The following is a 15,041-nucleotide window of genomic DNA, read 5'->3' on the forward strand; positions in this document are numbered from 1 at the left end:
GAGAGAGAGAGACAGAAAGCGAGAAATCCCCCCCCAGGGGGGATGGTCACGCCGCAATCCCTTCTCCTCCATTCTCCTCTCGGGATCTTGGGCACGCACGCACACACGCCTGGCGTGAGTTTTAAGCCACCAGGTCCGGGACACGAACTGCCGTCGACTATGTGGAAGTCCAGCGACATAGCCATTACGCTAACTGCTGGTTCCCACAGGCATGTACTTTTAATATAAAATTTTAAAGCATGCTAAATCAAAAGATAAACAAAAGAAAAAAATTACTGGATTCCTAGAGTACAAATATTCACATGTTAACTACATTATTGGTCTTCAAATATTTTCAGTTTTAAAAATTTAAGTTTTAAAATATTTCATGAAAATTAAATACCCAATATATGATTCAGAACCTCAAAATAATGTGATTTTCTCTAACTTTGGTAGAATGCACACAAACCATAGCAGCTGTCTTTTAAGAGAAATTTGAGGGATCAGCAGGCAGCGTGGTGATTAAGGCTGGCCATAGTTCAAGTCCTGGACCTGGCAGCTTGCTTTCTCACTTTTCTTGCTGTCTCTCTCTGGTGAGTATATATGCCTATGGGAAACTTAAAAATAATAATAAAAATTAAATTAAATGGATAATTCTTTTAAAATAAAAGAGAAATTTGAAACTTTTACCATTGTTCAATGATGCAACCATAATCGGAAGCGTTTTAGAAATCATCATTTACAAATTGACTTAGGACCATAACATGGAAACAGTAACAGTATCTATGGAAAGCAGCGGTAAGGGCTAAGTGGCTGCATGTGTAAAATACGAGCGCAGTGCCCGGACGGAGTAGGAACGAAGAACGTGCCGCTGCTGCATTACCCCCGTCGTCGTCATCGTCATCAACATCGACAGTCAATCCCACGGGCCTAGAAGACGCTCACTCTACTTCTGACAAAAAGCAGCATTTTGCAGCCACTGTGGCTCGGCTTCCCCCCACCGCTCCGTGGGCCCACTGTGGCGCCCCTACCACTCACTGCTCAGTGAGCAGCCTCACTATTTCCTTACCGTCCTTGCAAGTTCTTGAAGGTGTGTTAAGTCACTGGCCTTTGCGGCTTTGAGAGCATTTAGTTCATTCTGTTTCGTTTCTGTGTCTTTATCGAATTTCTCCATCCAGAACTCCAGCTTCTCCTCAAGTTTCTATTTGGAAAGAACATTAAAACATTTCACCAGGCAGAAATCAGTTTGATGGCAATTTTTTTTTTTATTTTATTTTTTGAAAAGGTAGCCAATATTTTTCCTACAAACCAACCAAAAACATCTCTGCCCCTGAGGCACAGGTGGTAGCTCGTTGCTCTGCAGTGCTGGAAGCAACGTGGCTGACTACGGGTTTGATCCCAAGATGACCTGAAACACACCAGGCCTGTAGGTCCAAGATGCTGACGAGTTGGAGGGCCATGGCAAAGGGAGGGCAGGGAGACAAGATCTTGTTGAGGGCGCCGATCTCTCCCCTCTCTCTCCTTCACTCTCTCTCATGAAAGAAATAAATAAACTTAAGGAAAAAGGTATCTAGAGGGACCAACAGATGGCATAGCAGTTACATCACTGGACTCCCATGTAGCTGACTACAGTTCGAGTCCCAGACCCAGCTGCTTAAAACTCATGCTGGGGGGCCAGCAGGTGGTGTGGTGGTGAAGATGCTGGATTCCCACATGGCCAACTGTGGCTCAAGTCCCAGACCTTGTGACTTGAAAATCATGACAAATAAATAAATAAATGTTTTGGGGGCCAGCAGATGGTTTGGTGGTTAGGGGTGCTAGATTCCCACAAGGCCGACTGCAGTTTGGGTCCTGGACCTGGCAGCTTGGTTTCTCCCTTTCCCTTTCTCTCTCTCTGATTAAATTTTAAATAAATTAAATAAATAAATAAATTAATTAATTAAATTAAATGCATGGATAATTCTTTAAAAAATAAATAAATAAACCTCCACATTGGGTGTGTGTGCACGCACGTCCAAAATCCAAGCAGAAAATGGAAAAGGCATTGCGGTGTGGCCATCGCCCCAAGGGATGATTTCTCACTTTGTTTCTGTCTCTCTGACAAGCACACGTGCCCTGTAACAAAAATCTCTTTTGGGACCAGCAGTTATCATAATGGCTATGTCGCTGGACTCCCATGTAGTCGACCATGGTTCAAGTCCCAGACCCGGTGGCTTAAACTCATGCCAGGTGCGTGTGCGTGCGTACGTGCCCAAGATCCTGAGAGGGTAATGGAGAAGGGATTGCGGTGTGGCCATCCCCCCTGGGGGGTGATTTCTCGCTTTCTATCTCTCTGTCTCTGGCTGGCTGGTGAGCACACATGCTCTATAGCAAAAACCTCTCAAAAAAAAAATCTCTTTTAAAAAAAAATTTTTTTGAGAGGTTTTTGCTATAGGGTGTGTGCGTTCGCCAGACAGACAAGAGAGAGACAGAGAGACAGAAAGCAGGAAATCACCCCCGGGGGGGTGGCCATGCCGCAATCCCTTCTCCTCCATTCTCCTCTCGGGATCCTGGGCACACACGCACACGGAACCGGCGTGAGTTTAAGCCACCGGGTCCTGGACTCGAACCGCGGTCGACTACGTGGGAGTCCAGCGACATAGCCATTACGCTAACTGCTGGTCCCTTAAAAAATTTTTTAAAAAAGGAAAGAAAGAAAAGAAAAACTGCTTAGATAAAACTGTTCATGGCTAAATTTACCAAGCTTCAATGAACAGATAACCTGCTTTGTTCTATTTATATTTTTAGGTTTTTAGAGCATAAGAAGATGGAAAACTTCCAACTCATGCTGCCTCGCTAGTGTCTGAGAGCAATAAAACAAAGTATCACCGAAAAAATTGAAAGATTATTCTCATTTCTGGAATATATGAATACAAAATAAAACTATAAATCAATACTAGCAGTTGATTAGAAGAATAATACATGAGTAAGCAGGTTTTATTAAAAATTTAAAGATGACTCGGCATCAACAAATTTATTAGTGTGTTTTACTTAATTAGCATACTCAAGGAGAAAAAAAGTATTTCAATCAATGAAAAAGATCCATCTCATAAAATTGAATGCTCATCCTATTTTGTTGTTGTTGCTTTTTGTTTTTTTTTTTTTTGGAGAGATTTTCACTGTAGGGCGCGTGCGCTCGCCAGACAGACAGAGAGAGACATAGAGACAGAAAGCGAGAAATCACCCCCCAGGGGGGATGGTCACGCCGCAATCCCTTCTCCTCCATTCTCCTCTCGGGATCTTGGGCACGCACGCACAAGCGCCCAGCGTGAGTTTTAAGCCACCGGGTCCAGGACACGAACCGCGGTCGACTACGTGGGAGGCCAGCGACATAGCCATTACACTAACTGCTGGTTCCCATTGTTGCTTTTTGTTATAGGACTTGTGCACATGGCCAGAAAAGGAGAGAGGGAAAGTTGAGAAATCACCCCCCAAGTGTGGCCAAGCCACAATCCCTTCTCCATTCTCCTCTCGGGATTGAGAATACACACACACACTTCTCACTTTCCCTCCCTCCATCTCTCTCTGGCAAATGCACATGCCCTATAGCAAAATTTTAAAAAAATAATTGTTTTTATAAATAACAAAGTTTTAGTGACGCACCTGCTGCTCCTTCCTAAGGAATGATTCAATCTCCATGTGAATCCGGTTCTCTTCTTCGGTCTTCATCCTTAGTTTCTGTAAGAACAATAATCAAAGGCCGGCAGGTGGCATAGGGGTTAAGGTACTGGACTCCCACATGGCCAACACTGAGTCTTTTTTTTTTTTAAGATTATCTAACAACTTTGTTTTTTAAGATTTATGCATTCATTTATTTTAATTTGACCAGAGAGAGATGCAGAGAATGAGAGAAGGAAAGTAAGAAAGCAAGCCACCAAGTCCAGGACTCAAACCTTGGTCAGCCATGTGGGAGTGTCCAATGCCTTAACCACGACACCACCTGCTGGGCCAAGCATTGAGTCTTAAACCCCATGGCTTGAAAATCAAGCTGGGCATATGTGCGCGTGTGCCTAAGATCCCAGGATGCAAGTGGAGGAGAAGGGATTGCATCACAACCATCCCCCCGGGGGTGATTTCTCACTTTCACTCTCCTTGTCTCTCTCTCATCCACGTCCTATGGCTCAAAAAAACTTAAAAAAAAAAAAATCAAATGCCAGGAGTTCTTCCTGGCTAGGTTGGGAATCAGAAGTTCTCAGGAGCTCTTTTGTCCAGGAACGGCCATCTTTCAGTAATTAATCAAAATGAACACAAAGTGAAAGAGGAGAGGCACCCGAGATTTTTTCTCTTAAGTCAGCTTTCAAATTAGCAGAGGTCTCAGAAAAGCTTCCCCGCACCGCGACGCCCACGGACGGTGGTCCGCCTGCCTGTCTCTTCAACCTTCAGCCTTCCTCCTCTAATGAACGTGCACCTCTTCCTTACTCTAGATATTTTTCACTTTCACTTCTATGTTCACAAATTTAGATTTGAACAAAGTTTGGCTCTCTAGATTTGGTATTTCTTCCTGGAAGAGTAACAAGGTTCCAGTTGGATGACAACTAATTATCTTGTTTTGCCTTCTCCCTATCATGACCAAGAGAAATGGCGAGTGGTAGAAAATCCGAGGAAAAGACCCAAGGGAGAAAGTTCAAACAACTTTCAAAGTCATTATAAGGGAAGCATGAACAAAGCTTCATCCCATCAGGAGTTCTGGTTCTTGGGGGCCAGCAGGTGGCATGGTGGTGAAGGTACTGGACTCCCAGGTGACCGACTGAAGTTTGAGACCCAGACCTGATGGTTTGAGAATCACACAGGCTGTATGTGCGTGAGCGCGAAGACCCTGAGAGGAAAATGGGAGAGGGGATTGCAGCGTGCCCATCCCACGGGAGGTGATTTCTCACTTTCTCACCTTCCCTCTAGCTGACTCTCCCTGACTCTCTCTGGGGAGTACATCCCCTATGGCAAAAACGTAAAAAAAAAGAAAGGCGCTGGATCCCACATGGCCAGCTCCACGATTCAAGTCCTGGACCTGGCGTGTTTGGGTATCGTATGCGTCACTGCCCAAAATTCTGAGAGAAGGGACTGCGGCCTGAGTCTTTCACCTTGGGATTGATTTCTCACTTTCCTTTATCTCTGTCTCGTCTCTCTTCAGAGAAAGCTCACACAACCTATGGCCAAAAAATCTAAAAATAATAATAATAATTAAAAATCTGTGCTTTAGGACCAGCACATGGCGTAACGGCTATGTCGCTGGACTCCCATGTAGTTGAGCGCAGTTCGAGTCCCAGACCTGGTGGCTTAAACTCACGCTGGACGCGTGTGCATGTGTGCCCAAGATCCCGAGAGGAGAATGGAGGAGAAAGGATTGTGGTGTGGTCATCCCCCCTCGGAGGTGATTTCTCGCTTTCTGTCTCTCTCTCTCTGTCTTTCTGGTGAGTGCACGCGCCCTATAGCAAAATCCTCTCCAAAAAAAAAGTAAAAAAAAAAAAAAATCTGTGCTTTGTAAATATGTAGCTCTTCATTGAGTCTTTTATTTTTAGCAAACGTTGGGGCAGCTAGAGAGATAGATGGAAGAAAATGGCCCCCTTCCTTTGTTAATTGAGACAAGGCTGGAGAGTCAGCCGACATGTCACCTATTTCAATAGCTGGTTCTTTCCTAATTTAGTAGTAATTACCTCAATCTCCTCCAGCAAAAGCTCCTCTGTTTTGTTACATTTTTTCTGGGTCTGGGCAATCTGAAGCTCAGTGTTTTTTTTCATATAGCAATTCTCCAAGTTGGTTTTTGCCTTCAACTCTTGCAATTGGTCCTTGAGATGAGCGATATATTCATTCCGACTCTGTAGAAGAAAGACCAGAGTTCTATGTTAAAAATATATCCCCTCTTGGGACTAGCAGTTGGCATAATGGCTATGTCACTGGACCACGGTTCAAGTCCCGGACTCAGTGGCTTAAACTCACACCGGGCACATGTGCGTGAGTGCCCAAGATCCCAAGAGGAGAATGGAGGAGAAGGGATTGTGGTGTGGTCATCCCCCCTGGGGGTGATTTCTCACTTTCTGTCTCTCTCTTTCTGTTTTTCTGGCCTTTCTGGCGAGAACACGCGCCCTATAGTTAAAACCTCTCAAAAATAAATAAATAAATAAATAAATAAGAAAATTCTAAAGGCTCCATCCAGCCTAGCAGGTGTTGAAAGTGGGACAAGATGAGGTTGGAGAGGGAGGTAAGAACCACACAGGACCTATCAGGAAGTCAAATTGTATTACAAGTGACATGGGAATCCTTGGAAAGGTTTGAGTCAGGAGTGTAACTTTGGTTTGGAAAACACTTTGAAGGGGCCAGTAGGTGGCACAGTGGTTAAGGCACTGGACTCCCACATGGCTGCCCACGGTTGGAGTCCCATACTCAGATGACTGAAACTCATGCTGGGCACGTGTGCATGTGTGCCCACAATCCCAAAAGGAGAATGGAGGAGAAGGGCCATCCGCCCTGGGGGGATGATTTCTCTCTTTCTCTTTGTCCCTCTATCTCTGGTGAGCCCATGTACCTATAGAAAAAATATCTATAAGAAAAAAAAGAAAACACTTTGGAAAGAATCAATGCGTGAAGAACCTCACAGAGAGGTAATGAGAATTAGCTGACAGCGGGCCAGCTGGTGGCTTGGTGGTTAAGGAGGCTGCCCCCAAATGGCCAATTCTGCAATTCAAGTCCTGGACCCGGTGGCTTAAGAAACACACCAGAGCATCTGTGTACATACTCAAAATCCTAAGGAGAGAATGGAGCAGAGGGACTGCACCCCTGGGGGGTGCTTTCTCATGTTCCTCTTCCCTGTTAAATGAGCTGGACCCTGTATGGCAGACTTTGGTTCAAATCCCAAACCATGCCAGGTCATTTGAAAAACAGGCCAGGCAGTACATGTGTGCCCCAAAGGCCAACAGTATGGAGGGGAACTGATTGTGCTCTGACCATGCCCCACTGGGGAGTGCTGTGTCTCTGTCTCTCTGTCTCTGGCAAGTGAATGTGTCCTCTGGCAGTTAAAGAAAAAAAAGCATGGCTTCAATCAAAGATATATGTTTCTCTAAACAGCATCCACCCTTTTATTTATTTATTTTTGAGAGTGATTTTTGCTATAAGGTGCATGCACTCATTAAATATACAAAGACAGAGAGAGAGAGAAAGTGAGAAATCACTCCCCGGGGGGTTGGCCACACCACAGTCCCTTCTCCTCTTGGGATTTTGGGCACACACACACACACACACACACCCGGCATGAGTTTAAAGCTGCCAGGTCCAGGACTTGAACCATGGTCAACTACTCAGGAGTCCAATGCCTTAACCACCTGCTGGTCCCCACTTTTTTTTTTAAAGAATTATTTAATTTTATTTATTATCATTTTTTAAAAATTTTGACCAGAGAGATAGAGAGAAAATAAGAAAGCAAGCCGCCAGATCCAGAATTTGAACCATGGTTAGCCATGTTGAAGTCTAGGGCCTTAACCACCACACCACCTGCTGGCCCCCATTTTTTTTTTTAACTTGCTAGAGGGCACATGTGCAGGACAGGGAGAGAAAGTGAGGAAGTGGTGGACAGTTACGCCATAGTCCTTTCACTTCCATTTCTCCTTTTGGGATTTTGGGCACCCACGCATACATGCCTAACATGTTTTCCAAGCCACTGGTTCCAGGACTCAAACCATAAAGTCATTTCTGTGGGATCCAGCTGCTTTAACCACCACACCATCTACCTGGCCCAATAGCAACCACCTTTAATCTTACCATCTAATGGATTAAATTTGTTCTAAGTAACTATTAGAAGAAAACAGGGGCCAGCAGGTACCATGATGGTTAAGGGCGCTGGACTCCCACATGGCCAACCGTGGTTCAAGTCCCAGACCTGGCGGCTTGCTTTCTCACTTTCCCTCTCTCTCTCTCACTCTGTCCCTCTCTGGTCAAATTTAAGTAAATGTTAAATAAAATAATCTTAAAAAAAAAAAGAAGAAGAAGAAACAAAGAAATTGGTCAAACTCATAAGACACAAACATAGCTTAAAACATCCTAGGTCTGGGGACCAGCAGTTAGCGTAATGGCTATGTCGCTGGACTCCCGTGTAGTCGACTGCGGTTCGCGTCCCGGACCCGGTGGCTTAAAACTCACACCGGGCACGTGTGCATGTGTGCCCAAGATCCTGAGAGGAGAATGGAGGAGAAAGGATTGCGGCGTGGCTGTCCCCCCTGGGGGGTGATTTCTCACTTTCTGTCTCTCTGTCTGTCTCTGTCTGTCTGGCGAGCGCACACGCCCTATAGCAAAAACCTCTATCCCCCCACCCAAGAAAAAAACACCACCCTCGGTCTGGGCTGGCTCCGTGGTGCACTGGTAACATGCTGCTCATGAGAAGCTGCATTCTACACAGTTGAAATAACTGGCCTGTTCAGCCTGAAACACACCAGGCACACACGTAAGCACCCAAGAACAACAGGCTGCAACACTGAAGGAAGGTTATCGTGGCCTGACCAGACCCTGTGGGAGGTACTCGTGTCTCTCTCCCTTCTCTCATGTGCTCCATCAAAAATAGATTTGAAGTAACTGTAGGTCCCTAAGATTAATCAGAAAGGAAGTCTTCAAGTTATCTTGCCTTCTTTTTTTTTCTCTTTTTTTAAAAGTTTTTTTAAATTTAATTTTATTTATTAATTCATTTATTTTATTTATTTATTTACTTTATTTTTTGGAGAGGTTTTGCTATAGGGCGCGTGTGCTCGCCAGCCAGACAGAGAGAGAGTCAGAAAGCGAGAAATCATCCCCCAGGGGGGATGGCCATGCCATCCCATTATCTGACTTCTTAATGTACTTCTGTAGAATCATTCCAATTGCGTAACAATTACTCAGCTGTGTAAGACCCACTCCAAAGAGATGAGGGTCTCTGGCAGAGACTATGCGAAAGCCTAGTGGATCATATGTCTTAGTATTCCATATTTCTTAGTAGTGTAGGGTGGTGGGCAAGTTACTTAACCTTGCTAAACCCATTTTCTCATCTATAAAATCCTGCCCAGTGCCTGCTGGAACGCAGATGCTCAGTAAATACTTATTAAATGAAGATCCAAGAGATGTTGTTTAATTGCTTATTTTTCTCTTCCCTTCTTTCTACACTTGTCTCCCCTCTTCCTGTCTTCCCCATTTCTTTTCTTCCTCGTCTTTTCTCCCCATTTCTAGTTGTATGGACTCTCTATGAAGCAAGCGCAACTCCATTTTGAAAAGGTACTTCCATCTTAGAAATTGTGCCTCCTTCTCCCCCTCCCACTACAGTAGCTACTGTAGTAGGATCAACAGAAGCCCTAAGAAACAGTCCTTTACCAGGGGACCATGCCTGTTACCAGGGGAGCCATTAAGAGTCCATTGTGTTCAGGACATGTAGGAATGATTAACCTGTTTGCTTTGCTTCTGTAACTGGCGTTTTTTTTTTTTAGAGGTTTTTGCTATAGGGCACGTGCACTCGCCAGACAGAGAGAGACAGAGAGACAGAAAGCGAGAAATCACCCCCCCGGGGGGATGGCCACGCTGCAATCCCTTCTCCTCCAGTCTCCTCTCGGGATCTTGGGCACGCACGCACATGCACCTGGCGTGAGTTTAAGCCACCGGGTCTGGGACTCGAACCGAGGTCAACTACATGGGAGTCCAGTGACATAGCCATTACGCTAACTGCTGGTCCCATCTGTAACTGGCTTTTTTGCTTTAAAGAAAGCCCCTTCCAGGACCAGCAGTTAGGGTAATGGCAGTTTGCGTCCGGGACGCGGTGGCTTAAAAATCACGCCAGGCACGTGTGCGTGCGTACCCAAGATCCCGAGAGAATGGAGGAGAAGGGAATTGTGATGTGGCCATCCCCTCTGGGGGGATGACTTCTCGCTTTCTGTCTCTCTGTCTCTCTCTGTCTGGCGAGCGCACACGCCCTATAGCAAAAAACTCAAAAAAAAAAAAAAATAAAGCCCCTTCCCTTTGTTACTATCAACACGTCATCCTGAGATAAAGTGTGATTATAGCCTATATAATATATAAACTCCTTTTCTCCCTTCACTTGGGGCTGCGAGGTTTTCAGAGACATGAGTCCCCCCGTATGCCGCCGGTTTAGTCAATAAACTCCAATAAATTTGGATGTCCTCTTATTTCTTGCTGAGTAGACTATAACATCTAGAAAGATTTGAGTGGTTGGGACCAGCAGATGCCGTAATGGTGATGTCACTGGATTCCCATATAGTCGACTGCAGTTTGAATCCTGGACCAGGCACCTTAAAACTCATGCCAGGCATGTGTGCGCGTGGGCCCAAAATCCCGAGAGGAGAATGGAGGAGAAGGGATTGCAGGTGGCCATCCCCCCTGAGGGGTGATTTCTTGCTTTCCGTCTCTCTGGCAAGCACACACATCCTACAGTAAAAATCTCTCCAGAAAAAAAAAACAAAAAGTGCCGTACAAAAATACCTTCAGGGCTTGCCTAATAGTGCAGCAGTTAAGTGCTGTGTGGGGGAAGCTGGATCCCACATGGTTGAATGGGGTTCAAATCCTGGCCCTGGTGGCAGCATGCCAAGCACACATGCACAAGCCCAGGATCCCAGTGGGATGGAGAATTGGAGACAGAAAGGATTGCAGCACGGCCAGGCTCTGTTGGGGGATGCTTGTTTTCTCTCTCTCAAGTACGCACGTGCCCTCTGGCATTAAAATACAGATCTTCAAAAACTCAAGAGCCTATTTTTTTTTTAACTTTTTTTTTTTTTTTAGAGATTTTTGCTATAGGGCGCGTGCACTCACCAGATAGACAGAGAGAGACATAGAGACAGAAAGCGAGAAATCACCCCCCAGGGGGGATGGTCACGCCACAATCCCTTCTCCTCCATTCTCCTCTCAGGATTTTGGGCACATGCACACGCGCCCGGCATGAGTTTTAAGCCACCGGGTCCGGGACGTGAACCACGGTCGACTACATGGGAGTCCAGCGACATAGCCATTATGTTAACTGCTGGTTCCCAAGAGCCTATTTTATTGTTTGTGTGTTTGTTTGTTTTTGCCAGAGGGTGAATGTACTCACCAGAGAGAAACAGAGAGAGGAGAGGGCTAAAATGCCCTCCCTATGGGGCATGGTCATGCCATAATCCCTTCTCTATTTTGGGGATTGAGATCATGCACGCAAACATGCCCAGTGTGTTTTTCAAGCTACCAAGGCCAGGATCCAAACCATAACCCGCCATGTGGGATCCAGCTCCCTTAATCAGTAGGCTACGGGGCTGGTCTAGGCATGTTCTGATCAATGTTCTTTACCAGATCGAGTACTGAGTCTTTCAGAGTGGGAACGTGATCATCAGAACCAGCAGGTAGCATAATAGTTACATCACTGGACTCCCATGTAGTTGACTACAGTTTGAGTCCTAAACTGAGCAGCTTAAAACTCACGCCAGTCGTACGCATACGTGTGTGCCCAAAATCCTGAGAAGAGAATGGAGGAGAAAGGGATTGCAGCATGGCCATCTCCCTGAGTGGTGATTTCTCACTTTCTGTCTTTATCGCTCTGGGGAGTGCACACACCCTATAGGAAAAAAATCTCTCCTAAAAAAAAAAAAAAAGCTCTAGGGAACCAGCAGTTAGTGTAATGGCTATGTCACTGGACTCCCACGTAGTCGACCACGGTTCGCGTCCCGGATCTGGTGGCTTAAAACTCACGCCGGGTGCGTGTGCGTGCGTACCCAAGATCCCGAGAGGAGAATGGAGGACAAAGGATTGCGGCGTGACCATCCCCCCTGGGGGGTGATTTCTCGTTTTCTGTCTCTATGTCTCTCTCTGTCTGTTTGGCAAGTGCACGTGCCCTATAGCGAAAATCTCTCCAAAAAAAAAAAAAAGCTCTAGGAGTTTTTGCCTGTGTAAACAGAGGTATTACATTATGTAACTGTTTATAAGGTCAGACACGACTGCCAAGCCAAAGGCATTTGGCTTTAAGACTTGCCATGGGCCTCTAATTACTCAGAGTCCTTTCCTTTTCACTGTTTTGCACATTTTTATGGCCCTCCGTGATGCCAGTGTGGAAACACAGAGGAAGATGTGGAGTCCTGACAGGCTGGAGAGGGTGAAGTCGTGAGGGAGGCATACTGACCACCTCCTCCTCTCCCGGGGTGCCAGCGCCAGCTAGGAGCAGTGAGTTACAGGCGAGGGTCTTAGGCTGAACGAATTCCTCTTTTACTAAGAAAAGATGTGCCTTCGTCCCAGCCTATAACCCTGGTTGTCTGCAGGGTCTGGAGCTTTCCCCGGGATCGAAGTCTGCAGGGTGGAGCCACATTTTTGTGGGGTTTTCGTGGAGACCAAACTTTACTTCCAAATCCCCAAAACTGCTTTCAGACTGGGACTTCTGGACTTGTTACTTGAATTCAGAAAAGCACGATTTAGGAATGGAAAGAGGCAGCCAACCAATTCGGATGAATAAGGCTCTGACAGCTGCTCCAACGAAGCGAGCCAAAGGCTTCTAATGGCAGTGTCTGCTTTCCTAATTGAACACAGAGTGGAGTGGAGGATGTTGGTTCCTGGAATTTTGGAAGCCACTGTCTGGAGAAGCTGGAACTTGTCTTACACCTCAAGTTCCTTTTCGGTCGGACGTCAAAAGGGAAATAGAAATGTAGTCTGTTAAAGTGATAAAAGCCACACACACGCACATGCACATGCACACGCAAAATACAGCTCCGTATTAAATTCACTTTCATATTTGTCAGTCTGTAACAAAGAATACTGGTGTATTCCGTAAGAGCGTACAAATACACCCAGAGATTCCATTCTGAGATGCAGGTGGGACAGAATCAAATCCAGACTTCCATAGCTTCAGGCCCTGTCCACCTCCAGGTGTGCCCTTCCCAGGTCAGTCCCCTGAGGACAACTGAGGCCGCACACGCTTTCATGTGTATTAGTCAGCTGGGCGCTGAAGTGCCTGGTCACGCTCCTGCTCATTACTCCTGGAGGTTCCGTCCCTTCCTCATTCTCTATACATTCCAGAGACAAGCACTTTGAGGGTAATGCTGTATCTTCTCCCACACTGTAGCTTGCCCTTTCTCTTCTTAATGGTATCTTTTAATGAACAGTTTTTTTTTTAATTTGCCAGAGAGCACATGTGCTTGTCTGAGAGAAAGAGGGAAGTGAGAAAACACCCCCTGTGGTTGAGGGTCACGCCAGGATCCCTTCTTCCCCATTCTCCTTTTGGAACATTGGGCACGCATGCAAGCGCAAATGCCCAGCATGGTTTCCAGGCCTCTGGGTCCAGGACTCAAATTGTGCAGGGTGGCATCCAGCCCTCCCAAGCCATTGGCTAGCCCCAAAAGGTTTTAATTTTAATGTACTCAAATGTATCAACCTTTTATTTTGTAATTTGTATGGCCTATTTAAGAAATCTTTCCTGGGCTTGGGGACCAGCAGGTGGCATGGTGGTTAAGGTGGTGGACACTCCCACATGGCTGACCACAGTTCATGTCCTGGACCTGTAGGCTTGCTTTCTCACTTTCTCTCTCTCTCTCTCTCTCTCTCTCTCTGTGTGTGTGTGTGTGTGTGTGTGTGTGTGTCTGGTCAAAAGTAAAGAAAAAAAAAAAGAATGAATAAATAAAATTAAAAACAATTCTTTAAGAAAACAAAAATCCTTCCTGGGCTGGCCCAATAGCACGACAGTTAAGAAATGCCACATGGCTGATCACTGTTCAAATCCTGGCCTCAATGGCTCAAAACAGAACAAGCTGGGCTTCTGCATGTGTGCCCAGGATCCTGAAAGGATGGAGAAATGAAAGAAAAAAGAACTACAACATGACCAGGCCCTGCTAAGGGGAGTGGTTTCCCTCTCTGTCACTCTTTCTCTTCCTCTCTCTCTTTCTCTTTTATATGTACCTTGCACCAATATACACTGTTTTAATTAATGCGACTTTACGACGATTCTAAAAATTCAAGAAAATAAGCCTTACCTTGTTCTTCACTATTACCAATACTAATTTTAGCCTTGGTGTTTCTTTCTTTCTATTTTTTTTTTTTAGAATTATTTGTTTTATTTATTCATTCATTTATTTTAATTTACCCAGAGAAAGACAGACACAGAGAGAAGAAAAGTGAGAAGGCAAGCCACCAGATCTGGGACTCAAACTGTGGTCAGCCATGCGGGAATGTCCAGCACCTTAACCACCACGCCACCTGCTGGCCCCAGCCCTTGGCATTTCTGTATAAATTTTAGAATCAGTTTGTCAAGTTTCTCAAACATAGATGAATAAATAAACTAAATAAAACCCATGCCATAGGACATATGCACTTGCCAGAGAGAGACAGAGAGAGACAATGAAACAGAAAGTGAGAAATCACCCCAGGAGGGATAGCCAGGCTGCAATCCCTTCTCCACTCCCCTCCTGGGGTTTTGGGCACACACACACACACACACACACACACACACACACGCTCACGCCGACCATGATGTTCGAGTCACCAATGGTGGTCGGCCACGAGCAAGTCCAGTCCAGCACCTTAACCAACACACCACCTGCTGGTCTCAGTCCTGTACATTTTATTATTGTTTTTGTTGCTGTTGGATTCAATGCTAGGTGTTTGCTATTTTGATGCTATTGTAAATAATACACAGGTTTATCATCCTTAATCAAAATGTCCAAAATCTGAAAAGCTCCAAAATTTGAATTTTTTTGAGTGCTAATATGATGCCACAAGTGGAAAATTCCACACTTGACCTCATGTGATGCACTGCAGTTAAAACAAAATATCAGGACCAGCGGTTGATGTAAAGGCTATGTCCCTGGACTCCCACGTAGTCGACCACGGTTTGAGTCCCGGACATCATGGCTTAAACTCACACTGGACGTGTGTGCATGCGTGCCCAAGATCCCAAGAGGACAATGGAGGAGAAGGGATTGCGGCGTGGCCATCCCCCCTGGGGGGTGATTTCTTGCTTTCTGTCTCTCTGTCTCTCTCTGTCTTTCTGGCAAGCGCATGTGCCCCATAGCAAAAACCTCTCCAAAAAAGAAAAAAAAAAAGACCATGAATATCCTGAA

At 45.5% G+C, this 15,041-nt stretch overlaps 1 protein-coding gene across 3 annotated transcripts in view; it reads right to left on the reverse strand.

Moving 5' to 3' along the window:
- DRC9 (dynein regulatory complex subunit 9) overlaps positions 1-15,041 on the reverse strand; it is a 49,184-nt gene that overhangs the window by 5,233 nt on the left and 28,910 nt on the right. For all 3 annotated transcript variants that reach the window (XM_027774213.1, XM_006154549.3, XM_006154547.3), the window contains 3 exons: positions 5,670-5,831; positions 3,622-3,696; positions 1,049-1,180 (listed from right to left, as the gene is read on the reverse strand). In XM_027774213.1, coding sequence (XP_027630014.1) covers positions 1,049-1,180; positions 3,622-3,696; positions 5,670-5,831 — 369 coding nt within the window. The remainder of the gene's footprint in view (positions 1-1,048; positions 1,181-3,621; positions 3,697-5,669; positions 5,832-15,041) is intronic.

Source organism: Tupaia chinensis, unplaced genomic scaffold, assembly GCF_000334495.1.
Source record: "Tupaia chinensis unplaced genomic scaffold, TupChi_1.0 Scaffold000415_1, whole genome shotgun sequence".
Lineage (NCBI taxonomy): Eukaryota > Metazoa > Chordata > Mammalia > Scandentia > Tupaiidae > Tupaia > Tupaia belangeri.